At 42.4% G+C, this 12,160-nt stretch overlaps 2 protein-coding genes across 4 annotated transcripts in view; one reads left to right on the forward strand and one right to left on the reverse strand.

Moving 5' to 3' along the window:
• The first annotated feature begins 976 nt into the window (after positions 1 to 976).
• On the forward strand, positions 977 to 5,862 carry tgif1 (TGFB-induced factor homeobox 1). Its single transcript, XM_004546810.3, has 3 exons — positions 977 to 1,314; positions 3,146 to 3,375; positions 4,156 to 5,862. The coding sequence occupies exons 1-3, from the start codon at positions 1,299 to 1,301 to the stop codon at positions 4,831 to 4,833; spliced, it is 924 nt and encodes a 307-aa protein (XP_004546867.1). The 5' UTR covers positions 977 to 1,298; the 3' UTR covers positions 4,834 to 5,862.
• Positions 5,863 to 7,016: 1,154 nt separating this feature from the next.
• The window catches only part of dlgap1b (discs, large (Drosophila) homolog-associated protein 1b), a 97,931-nt gene continuing 92,787 nt past the window's right edge, over positions 7,017 to 12,160 (reverse strand). For 2 of the 3 annotated variants that reach the window (XM_004546811.5, XM_004546812.5), the window contains 3 exons: positions 11,263 to 11,354; positions 10,364 to 10,516; positions 7,017 to 9,810 (listed from right to left, as the gene is read on the reverse strand). In XM_004546811.5, the coding sequence (XP_004546868.2) occupies positions 9,595 to 9,810; positions 10,364 to 10,516; positions 11,263 to 11,354 (461 nt within the window). In that variant the 3' untranslated portion in view covers positions 7,017 to 9,594. Of the gene's footprint in view, positions 10,108 to 10,363; positions 10,517 to 11,262; positions 11,355 to 12,160 lie in introns of all 3 variants that reach the window. The other variant, XM_004546813.4, reaches the window with a different exon arrangement.

The raw sequence follows: 12,160 nt of genomic DNA on the forward strand, positions 1-12,160 counted from the left end.
CATGTCTGGAACAAATGCATGCAAAGAAACGATGCTACAGCAGCTGTCGCATGGTTGTGCACCGCATACAAATGAAGGCATTGATCGTTTTCTTCGCAGTGCTGCTGTTGTCTTTAGTAAGCCGAGCTGGTGCGCTAACCTCCAGCTGCTGCAAGGTTTGATCAATATATCCCGCAGCTACACCCATGTCCACACTGTATTTTTTAAGCATTTCCTCATTCCTGTGAGAAATTACAGGAGCTTCTCCTTATATAATGTTTACAATTCAATCGGGGTGACATCGATAGCGCATAAGAAACGTTTCACGCGTATCTATAGGGATACAGAAGAATGGACTACTACAGTCACAACACGGGAGGAGGAGGAGGAGGGGGATGCACAGTAGTATAAACACGAGATTTGCTGCTATTACCATAAACACAACACGAGGCCCCTATTGTAACACACTGCAGCAGCCTATACGAAGCCACATTGTTAAAAAGCACTCGCATGCAGAAGAATTATTGTTGGGAGTACGTGAAGGTAATTCTTCACGATGTAAACAAGCGATACGAAAGGTGATAAACCACAGACTGTGATAAGGCGATGAAGCTTGCACCACAAAAACACACCGACGCTCATTCGGAAATATGCGGCATAGCCTGTAGCAATAATGTGCTATATGTATGTTTTAAATTACTGTGGTTAGTTTAGTTATTTTTAATCTGTAGGTGTTACCACGAGGTCCGCAGCGCTATCCCCCAGTCTGCTATTGTTGTCATTTTGCTTGCCCGCCTAAACAACGCTTTCTGCATATTATATATCTATATAGATATACATATCTATATATCTATATAGATATATATTCACTTTATTAGTAGGGTCAGCAGCAGTTAAAGCTCAGCAAGACTGTATTCATGTCAGTGGAACAAGCCATGCTGATGTCAGAGATTTTTCCTGTTCTCCACTGGTGGTGGGAGGATCTTTGCGTTTAGTCACGCAGCTGTCAAAGATAGCTGTCACCCAGTTTCAGGATCAAACACACAGTCAATGAGAAAAGGGGCTTTGAGCAGAAAGGGACGCAGAGATCTCAGGTAACCCACAACCCCCCACCCCCCTCTCCTGCCACCTCAAGTCTCCAAAGAAGGACGACTAGAAGAGAGAAGAACATCTAAAACGGGAAAAAAGAAGCATTTTTTAATGAACAAGGATTTTCGAGATTTCGGATACACGCTGGGGATATCTAGGGGGGAAAACACAGCTCTGACAGAGAATTTGTCTTCTCCGCTTGCCGAGGAATAAGCGGGCATTTTTTCAAGATGAAGACCAAAAAGGGTAGGTGGGATTTCTAAAAGATATAACATTAAAGTATTAGGGAAGAGGAAAAAAACGACTTTAGACGGAGACGGCGTTAAAGAATGAGTAACAGAACCGTTTCCCTCATATGCAAACCATGCAGTCTATTGTTTCCTTTCCAGACATGACAGGGGGGCTTTTTCTGCCATGTGTTGGCGCGATGTCAAAAGTCGACAATAGCAAGGTTTAGCCACCGTTTTAGGTTATCTAAATGTGCTTTATTCAAGTTTTCACACAATAGGCTAACGCACGACTGTGTCGCCGTGTGTTGTTTTCCTAGTCGCGGTATAAACTGGGACAACTTTCAGAATGATTTAAAAGACGCTTTCGCCTTTTTTCTGTTACGGTGGAAACCTCATATAAGCTACATTTGTGAAGAAGTTTTTAGGTTCTTGATAAGTGGTGATAGTCGATACAAGTCAAAAGTTGTGCGACTGTTGTGACTTCAGGGGTTGTTACATTTTGGCAGCCTGTAAGCTTAAAAAAACCCTCGATATTTTGTATCTTTTTTAGTTACGAACAGCGAACGGAAACAGCCCCCAGCGCCTTTAAAATATGACCAAAATCCAAATGTAGGCTAATGTTCATCCTGACCTCATTGTGGGAACTTGCTGTTGCCTTGTTACATTCATGGACCTCGTGGTGCAGCTCGCTCGCGCACGCACGCACACAAAAGAACCTTCTTACAAGTTGTTCAAACTTAGAAAAACTGTCGTGTTTCTCGGGTTAAAATGTCTTTTTTCTGGCCTTTTAGTGGAAGCGACGTATTTCGGCTGGTGGAAAGTTTGCGCCAAAGTCGCTGTTTGCGAGTAGAAACTTTTGAAACGCGTACAAAGGAGCAGGCAGCCCTGGATTCTTTTGTTTAGTCTGGAGACGCTTATTTGCAACAGGTCTCCCCTCCCCCTTCGCCTCTCCAACCTACGTAATTACCTCATCCTGTTGGCCACTCTTGACTTGGGAACTTTCTTACTTCTTTCCCACTAGTTTGCCCGGGAGCTCACGGCTGTACAATAAATATCCTGGCCTGTTTTATTCGCTATGACCGCTTGGCTTCCCGTACAGTAGCCTAGGTGCTGGTGTCCAGGTGTAAATATTGACCTAAAATCACAGGAGCCAGTCTTTAATAAACCTCAGTGTGTCTTTATCATAAAGAGGAGGGACGCATATTAAGGTTTTGTATTGGTTAGTTACTAAATGGGACTGAAAATGTTTAATATATAATATGCCAGATGGAAAATGGGACAAATTTAAAAGCAGTTCAAAAGCACATCAGTTTGCCTGGGCTGTACTCTTGACATTCAAAGCAATTCAGAGCACTTCCTTTGATCATGATTGACTTCGATTAGATCCTAAGCCTCCCATTTAAAAAACAAAAAATACAGACTCTGTAATCTTTCAGATTCAGCGCTCCTGTTCTTCAAAACAAACTCTCCCCTTTTACACAGAGATTGTTGCTGTGCCAGCTATCAGCCTGTCTAGAATAGACCTGGCTTGTATTTGTTGAGGCAGGTTTTATAACTGACACAGCATCAGGCTAGCCTTTGTGACGTCCCCCCCTTTCTACATCCACCCTCCCCTTCTTCCTCCTCCTCACACCCTCCCTGGCTCCTTATATGAATCACATGGCTGAACTTGACAGCTTGCTTCTGACACATCAGCTGCCTCCCAGACAACTTGAGCGGCTGTGGCAGAGCCGCTCTGACAACGGGGTGGCTTGACATTAGAGGATATAAATTCTTCTTTGTCCTGGCCTCACATGCTCTTTTTTTTTTTTGTCCTTCTCTTGCACTCGCTCGTGATTTTTTTTTAGGTTTGATGATGCTGTCGGGCAGCGAGACTGACGATGAGGACAGCGTGGACGCCCCTCTGGATCTGTCGTCCAGCGCGGGGAGCAGTGGGAAGAGAAAACGGCGGGGAAATCTGCCCAAGGAGTCCGTTCAGATCCTCAGGGACTGGTTGTATGAGCACCGTTACAACGCCTACCCCTCTGAACAGGAGAAAGCCCTTTTGTCCAAGCAGACCCAGCTCTCTACACTGCAGGTACGGGCACAGATTCTGACGGAAAAAAGATAGTACCGCCTGAAGCTGTTTTTTTTCTGCCATTAAGCCCAGAGAGAGTAAATAGACCACTGTAAAAGTCAAGAGGAAACAAGTGTCAGCTTTACTGAATCATTTCCTGTCTGGATCACAAACAAATTATGACACATACACACTGTGAATTGAAGGTCATCTAGATCAGCTTGATGTTGCAACATAAAAGTCTGAGACAAAGTGAGTAAACTTACTCCCTGTGTGCTGTGGGCTTGGCCGAGGCACTTGGACAGGAATTTCCCTCCCTCTAGCCCCTTTTCTATCCCAGCTGTCTGGGAACAATGCGGAGTCATTTACATAGTTAGAGCTGAAAGGCTCCTTAAGCCAGTTACGACTAGCCTGGAGGACTGAGAAAAAGAGTGGAGTGAACTGTGAATGCTGCTATTACAAAAGAGATTTATTTTTTTATTCAAAACTATTTTCAAGACAAGATTTCTAAATCTAAACTGACCTTTATTAAAAAAGGGGTTAGCTTATAATCAGAGGTGTCTTTTGTCATTTCTGCAGTGGTGAAATGATTAAAACAGGAAATGGTTGCGGTGTGTGAAATGTCAGCATGTGATAGGTAGGGTTTACCTTTCACTCGATTTCTCTGCTGACATGTGCAGACTGCACCTGGGGATAAATGTACCAGCAGATTTTCTTTCAAAGCGCAAGGCAGAATGGAAGCGAGCCATGTGACGCGCCTTTTCTGACTGTGTGGGTTGTTGTTGTTATCGTCTTCTGCAGGTGTGCAACTGGTTCATTAACGCACGCCGGAGACTTCTCCCGGAGATGCTGAGGAAAGATGGCAAAGATCCCAACCAGTTCACCATATCCAGGAAAGGTAGCAAAGCTGGTGACAGCTTCTCTGACAGCTCCCAGTCCCCGAAACACAGCAGCCCCGCGGCAGCCACAGAAGAGAGCTACGACAAACGGGTGCTGCACCCGTCTAGCTTCGACCCCGCCGTGCCCAGCGTCCTGAGAAAAGCGGTGTCCCCCACCGTGCCCTCTCCGACCTCCGCGTCCCCGTCTCCTGGGCTCGTGCCCACCCGGCCTTCTGTCATCTGTCACACTACTGTCACCACAGCAATGCAAACCAGCCCGACAGCTTCCCACCCCAGCGCGCCCGGCATGAACTGTGACAGGGCAGCTGAGTTGTTGCATGCCGTGCAGGCTCAAGCGCTGCTTAGGTGCCGGGAAGAAGGGCCAGGCAGTCAGCCACTACCCAACGCCACCCCCACTACCACCATCCTCAGCAGCACCAGCATAGAAGGCAACCTGAGCCCCCGCAGTGGGCTGTTCAACACCCCTCCCCCCACCCCTCCAGACCTCACACAAGACTTCAGCGGTTTCCAGCTCCTGGTGGATGTGGCCCTCAAACGGGCTGCAGAGATGGAGCTGCAGGCCAAACAGCTGGTCGCTTAAAGGAGGAAAGTTGACAGAAGTGGAGGAACTAGAGACTGACTTTGCATCTCAGCTGTGGAACTCTTCGTTTCAGTGACTCGTCTGCACGTAACAAAGAACAAAATCCACACGAAAGCCTGACCATTTCTATTTTTGGTATACCAATCAAATTGACATGGATGCTTTTCTTTCTTTCTTATTGAACAAAAAAAAGAAAAGAAAAACCGTATCGAGGTGCCTTGGCTGTAAGTTGTTTATACATTTCATATACATGTATCTTTATGTATCTACATGTGTATTTTATTTGCACACAGGGACCAAAAATGTTATCAGAACAATGCTGCCTGTCTTTATGTCTTTCCATTATACTGTATTGTAGTAAACGGAGCAAGAGCAAGAATCAGTCCTCCTTCACAGATCGGTCAGGTGGATTGGTCGCACCCACACGTTTAAATTTTTTTTTTTCTTTAATTATTATTATTATTGTTCAACATTTCAGAGATCAGTTCATGATTGGTCTGCCTTGTTTGTTTGCACACTAAAGGCAGAGGAAGGTCATCTCAGTGTCTTAAAAATACTTTGCTCTTGGCATCTATGACAAACTTATTCACTACTGTAGTAAATGTTTGTTTTCATAAGTATAGTTTTTAATTTTTGTTATTTACTTTTAGCTATTTTTAAAAGGAAAAAACCCTTTATGCTTCTTTTTTTTAACTTTTCTTTTTGTCACTGAGGGGTGTTTCATAAGACCAATGTAGCAGGTTCTTAGCATGAGCCTTTATCCCATCACTCAGCGAAAAATGACGGCCAGTGGACTGGAAAAATTAAACACTACATATGTTTTTCTGCATTTGCTGTTTTACAACCTGACAAAAAAACAGCCCTTTTTAAAAAAATAAAAATCACCAAAAAACATTTCCTTGTATAATAGGACCATGTGTATAGTTAATGTGACATGATGCCCAATGATGTGATTTCTTTTCATACTGTGCAATGTTTGTGGCAACTAGGGGTCACATGGGATTCAAATAAAGTTTTGTTTTTTCTACATCTCAGAGTTGATCATTTTTATTCAAGTATTTTGCCCTGCTTTGGATCATTCAGATCACTTAACTCTACTGCACACATTTATCCCTTAATGTTGGGAGTAGTGTGTTTAGTTTAATTGTTCAGTGTATATAAAAGAAGGGAATATGAGAAAACAATAGTGTAGCATTCCTGTCTTTCTACAGGATGCAGTCCTGTGTGTGCGAATGCTTTAAAACAGCTCCCATGCATTAGCATAATCCTGTATAAATTAACACAGGTAAACAGCAGACGTCAACACTTTCTCGCTGACAGGGTTTACGTGCCAATAAAGTCAGTGTAAGGAAGCTTACATATGAGTACAGCTGTTCCCATCTGGCAATGCTTCTCTGTTGTTCTCTGTATTAGGTCAGGCAGGTACACCTTACTGTTTTTGTTATTATACCCGTCTTTTAAGCTGAGCAGCAGTTTACTTTTAGGATTTTAAGGGGATCTTTTTTTAAACATCTTCATTAAAATGATAATCCGCAACGTTACCTGTTCACTAACTAGCAGGCTATGATATGTAACCACTCAAGATCAGGGGTTGAATGCAATTGAACTGCAGTTAATACCATGTAGCACTGACAAATTCAGCATTTATACATGCTGCATTATCATATTTGATAGGCTAACTTTTGATCAACTGATGAAACATTAACTCATTTAATAGCATAATAGGTGGAACAGGCAGGATTCCTTTGAACCTTTTGTCGGTTCCTGTCAGAGGTGACAGAGGTTGGGTCTGATCTAAATGATGTAATCACTAAGGGTTTAAACAGACCTCCAGGCACACAAGTAGGCAGATGCAGCCCACCATAGAGGACCATATGATGGGTAGATTGACCCAGGGCAGGCCATACACAGAGACAACACCCCCACAACCCTTTACCCTAACTCTAGCCACCGAAGCCAGCACACCTCGCCTCAGCATGACTGATGTGTGAATGACAAATCACCAGAAGCTGCACGTACAGAAACGTCAAGGCTAAGCCGAGGCCAAAAGCGGCGTCTAATTATGGGGATCCGCCCCTGCGGATGGGAAATGCCCTAAAAACACACCACGCTGGCCTTGTAATCGGTTTAATTATATTCTAATTGAGAACACATGTGACAGGAAAGAAATGAACACAACAAAATTATGGCAATGAGGTTTTTTAATGCTGATAAGAGCTCATACACGTGCCATAACATCAAGAGTGTAATAACATTAATTACAAAATGTATATCTGCTTGTAATATGTTGTTTTGTTCTTTTAGTTTACATTTACATAGGGAAACATTCATGTATGTACAAATGTTTATTTGAAGGTTTTTCTCTTAATATAACTACATCACAAGTTTCAGATTTGCCAGGACTGCTGGAGTGAGTTTAGCAATTAAAGCACAATCCAACATTCTGGTTTCTAACTCCCTGCTATACCAGGAGGGTTATATTGATATGTTAATATAATAAACATAAATAAATGAATTGTTTATTCGACAGACAGTTTGACTTAAAACAAGTTCCAAAGAAAAAGTACTAAAATGAGCTTTGTCTATATTAAATGGCATGAAGTTTGAACTATACTTATAAGCACCCTCTCTAAAAATATTTATTGACCAACTAAAGGAGTTACAAATCATACTGTATGGTTACATCATCTTCGCACATCTCTCGATGAAAAGCTCAGGTAGTAGTTCAACATTGTGGGACAAATAAAAGGAATATACCGTGTTTCCTATAGTTATCCAATGGCACACAACTTTATCAGATCAATACAGAAAATTGGACTACACACCAAAGTTCTGCTAGTCCGTGAAGAATTAAGTGACCATAAACTGACTCGGGATTGTCTCCACATTCAAGCAGCTGACAGAAGTACCTTGTTTTACTGCAGTAAGCCGGGTTGAGACGCTCAGTAGAAACATAATTGAGAATATGGTATGGACACTGGTTGCTTTATTAAGATCATGGCCTATCCTGCTGGCAGGAATTATGTACAACAAGAGACAACAATATGGGTCATATACAGTCAGATGAAGTCAGTCACACTCTCTCTCTCTGAACCTCGCCAACACGCAAACACACACTCACTCACACACACACACACACACACACACACACATCTTCCCCTGAGACTGCAGTTGTGCTCGACTAGCGCGATAGAAATTAAGGCTGATCACTGAAACGGAAAAGACAAAAAAGGCGCCTGTCATGCTGGAGAACATAAATAAAACACAAACACAGTATAAGAGCCTTGTTTTCAGTGCATAATAATAATAATATAATAACAATGGCAATAAACAGTCATTGTTCTCCTAATCAATAAATTAAACACTAATACAAAATATTAGAAACTGGATTTTTTTTTCTTTATGACCTTCAAATAATTGCTTCATTTAGAGGCAGAGGGAGTGCACACACAGTGAGGAGAAATAGTCCTTTCTCAGTCCCGTAGTCTCAATACTGTCCATAAACTCTTCTTGTCTAAAAATGACATAATAAAATATCGTACAACTACCAGTATTGTACCACATATGAGTCCTTTAGCTTAGTCTGTTACACTGAAGAGTTTAAACGTGGTGTGAGTAAGGAATAAATCTGTTAAAAAAGACAAAAATATCAGTTACCTTGTGTAAGCATGCACTTCATGTCATTATATATCCTTTATACAAACTTGTTCTGCTCAGTCTCAATTCAGACAAGACGGGTGATTTGTTTTACAGTCTGCTGATGCTGCTACCTTAATCTTCGATTACAGCTAGGACCCTTTAGACCTAGAAAAATAGGAAGCACTTTTGAAACAAACAAGTTAACCAAAACACGCACACGCTCATCCTGTCACACATACAACACATATTCGGTTTGTGGCATTTTCTGGGAACCTTTCAGGGTACTGCACTCTTTGCAGAGGCCGAAAACCTAACTCCTACTGTCTGAGGAGCCACTTTGCTGAACCTGAAGGAGCAAAATCTAACCTCTTGACCTTTCCTCCCGCAACTGGAAGGACCCACTTTCAGGCAGAAGGTGAACTGTGTTACCAGCTGCCTCTATAAGCAGGCTTTTTAATATTACGTTTTAAAATGTGACCTCAATAAACAAAACACAGACTTTTGTGGCTGTAGTACTCTTAGAGTCAGATATTGATTTCTTTTTAAAAACTAGATTTTTTTAAAATAGAAAATATAACATAATAAATATCAAGAATGATTCTGGTCTGGTCTCTTCAGTTGATCTGATAGATTAAATACATCACTTACAACTGCCTGTGTGTTTGCACGTAAGCACCTACACACGCGCAGAATCCCTCCACCATGTTATTGCGTCCTGGGCTCCTGAAACATATCCGTGTGAAGCAACACTGCTCTGCTACACCAGGCTTATCTTTGTAATATCAGGTCACTTAAAACGTGGGGATTAGTGAGATAATTCTTTGGGAGCAACGAGCAGTTGGAGGTACAAGGAACAGAGGGAGTGCTACATCAAAGCTGGGAGAAGGAAATGAAGGGAAGAAGAGACAGAAAGATAAATTAATTAAGTAATAAATAAATACTGTAAGTGTACATTACTTCTTCAACCAGCTTCCATAGCAACTGACTTCACAGTGATCTGGGAAGTCTGCAAAAAATGTGATTATGTTACAGTATGTTAGCACCGTAGCATTACCATTCAGTGCTATTGTGTTTATGGGACAGTGTACTGGACCTGTGTGTTGTTATATGAGTTTGTGTGTCTCATAGTCTGGTCTGAGCCTCAGGAATATAGATTTCGATACTGTCTGCGCTCTCGGTAGCAGAGCTCTGCCGAACTGACGCGGCGCGTTTGGCAGCTAGCAGGCGTTTGCGAGCCTCCAGACGCTGGCGCTCAGAGCTCTCCAGGGAGCGGTCCCTAGCCAGGGGAGGGTGGCCCTTCTGGGGCTTCTTTGGCACAGGAGGAGGCATCCTTCTCTCCTGGACAGGAATGACAAATAGTCTTAAAGACAGACCAGAGAGTCCTTATGGCAAGCTGCAGGTAAACACATGGACGAGCGACACGACTGCAGCCGGTTTGCATGAGGGTTAGCAAGAGCGGTGTGGCTGTTGCCGGCATAAGCATGCAATTTTTAATGAGGTTATGGTTCACAGTGGCAGCCATTTGTGTGGGGAAAGACAGCACGATGGTGGCCATTGCGTGAGGTAAAAGACCATTGGAGATGGGCAGGCCCCAACGGTGCATGGCAGGTAGAGTGGCTTCTCAAAAGCAGCTCACTGTCGACAAGACAGAACAAAACACACAAATACAAGTGATGGCGTCAGGCAGCCGACATGACAGTAAGCAACACATGTAAGCATGCTACAACAAAGCTTAACTGTAAATCATTAGGACTTACAATTCAAAGTATACAGTAATGACAGAAGATAGCATGCGGGTTAGTGGAGCATTCCAAAACAACACTGCAGTTAGGTCATTTGATTATTTAAAATGGAGTTGGCTGAAGTTCGTATTTGCCGTATGTGTCAGCACCTGAATTTCTGGAGGAGTCAGAGGTTTCCAGTTGTTGGCTTTCAGCTGGTGGAGTTCATCAAACTTCAGGCTAATGTTCTCAATGGACAGCTGGAGCATGTCCCAGAATCCAGCCAAGTCCTGAGAGATGGGCCGCGGGTGCGCATTTGGATTCTGATACACAAACATCACATGCATGGAAACCACACATAAAAAAATTAATACGGTTTATAAGATTATCACACACTTTTTCGAAAAAATACTATTGCTCTATAATATTTAATAGGAGTTAGAGGAATCACAAAATTGGCTTTAACTGTTTAGCCAAACATTTTTTAGAACTGCAGTGGAACAGATTTTCTATAAATCAGGTGAGACAGTTGCATCATATTGTGATAAGTGGGAGTACTGGAGTTGGTCTGAATCATAGACCTGCTGTGATTAAAAAACAGTTTCTTAATCTGTCTTGTCATCCTTCACTTAAGAAGGTTAAGCAATCCATTGCTACATAAACACAAACACAGCAGTATTCCAGTTGTATATTTTTGGATTTTTTTCTCAGTTAGTAAAAGACAAAAATGATTTTTTTAGTTAAATAAATCTTGCTGTTTTTAAATAGCTTAAATGTTTGTTAAATAATCTATAAATAATGCAACATAGAATTTTAAATTTTTAACAAAAGGCATAAAAAACATAAATCTCTGGGTTTTAATGAAGATATGTAAATCCTGGGATCAGCATTCAGATATCCACGCAGCCATGCTCTTTCCTTTCATCTGCGAGTGACTGCAAAGATGTGATGTCTATAGTAGATGCATAGTAAATGAGTTCTGGCCTGGCCTGTCAGAGTGATTTGTGCAGGATGATGTCAGTGTGGGGGAGGGCTGAGGGGAGCATGCAGAGGATGAGGTGACACATACCAGATTCTCCTCACACAGCTCCCGGAACTGCTGGAACTTCTGGGACATCAGCAGCTGGGCACTCCCCACTGCACTGCGGATCTTACCCAGGACTGCAGAAAGACACAGACGCACATGCATGCACACACACACCCACACACCCACACAATGCAATTACTCACAGGACTGCATACTGCAGGCATGTTGCACCACTAACAGAGGGGCTGCATTAGTAATGCAACAAAAAAGGATGGATTAGAAACCTGCTTCGTACGAGCATTTCAAAATACAAAACATCTGTGAACATCAGATGAGAATGACAGAAATCCATTTATATTTCACAATTCTTTTTCCAAAAATACAAAATCATTAAACACACAATGCAAAACACTGCATGTTTTAAGCATGGTCAAATCAAGCACCTGGTCTCAACAGCAACCTTTTATTTTTCTTACAATCACTTTCCAGCAGCCTCATGCATAAGATAAAAAAGGCTACACAACTAATTTAAATGTCACTGATCAGTGATATGGACTCAACTGCTAGGCAACTGCTAGTACATAAGGCTAGTGCTATTAGAAACTGAGAGGGTGAGTAATGAACCTGTGCTGCAGACAAAGACTTCAACCCCTTCAGGATGCGTGCGAGTGTGTCTGTGTGTGCACGTGTGCATTGTAGTCTGGGATCAGGGAAAATATGACCTTGAGACAGCCTCCCTGTTATCCATGTTCTGTGAGAAAATCTCTTGCCTGGAACCAAAACACTAGCTGCAAACGCAATGGCATTTTCAGTAAAACATGAAATCAGCTGCGCAGGTACGAATACAGTGCTTACAGTCTGTGGCTTGTTTACTCAGTCTGGTATGTCTGTTTGAGTGTACGTGTGTAAAACATATTTCGATGTGTGCATACAGGCGAGT

This window comes from Maylandia zebra, linkage group LG9 (genome assembly GCF_041146795.1).
Source record: "Maylandia zebra isolate NMK-2024a linkage group LG9, Mzebra_GT3a, whole genome shotgun sequence".
Classification (NCBI taxonomy): domain Eukaryota; kingdom Metazoa; phylum Chordata; class Actinopteri; order Cichliformes; family Cichlidae; genus Maylandia; species Maylandia zebra.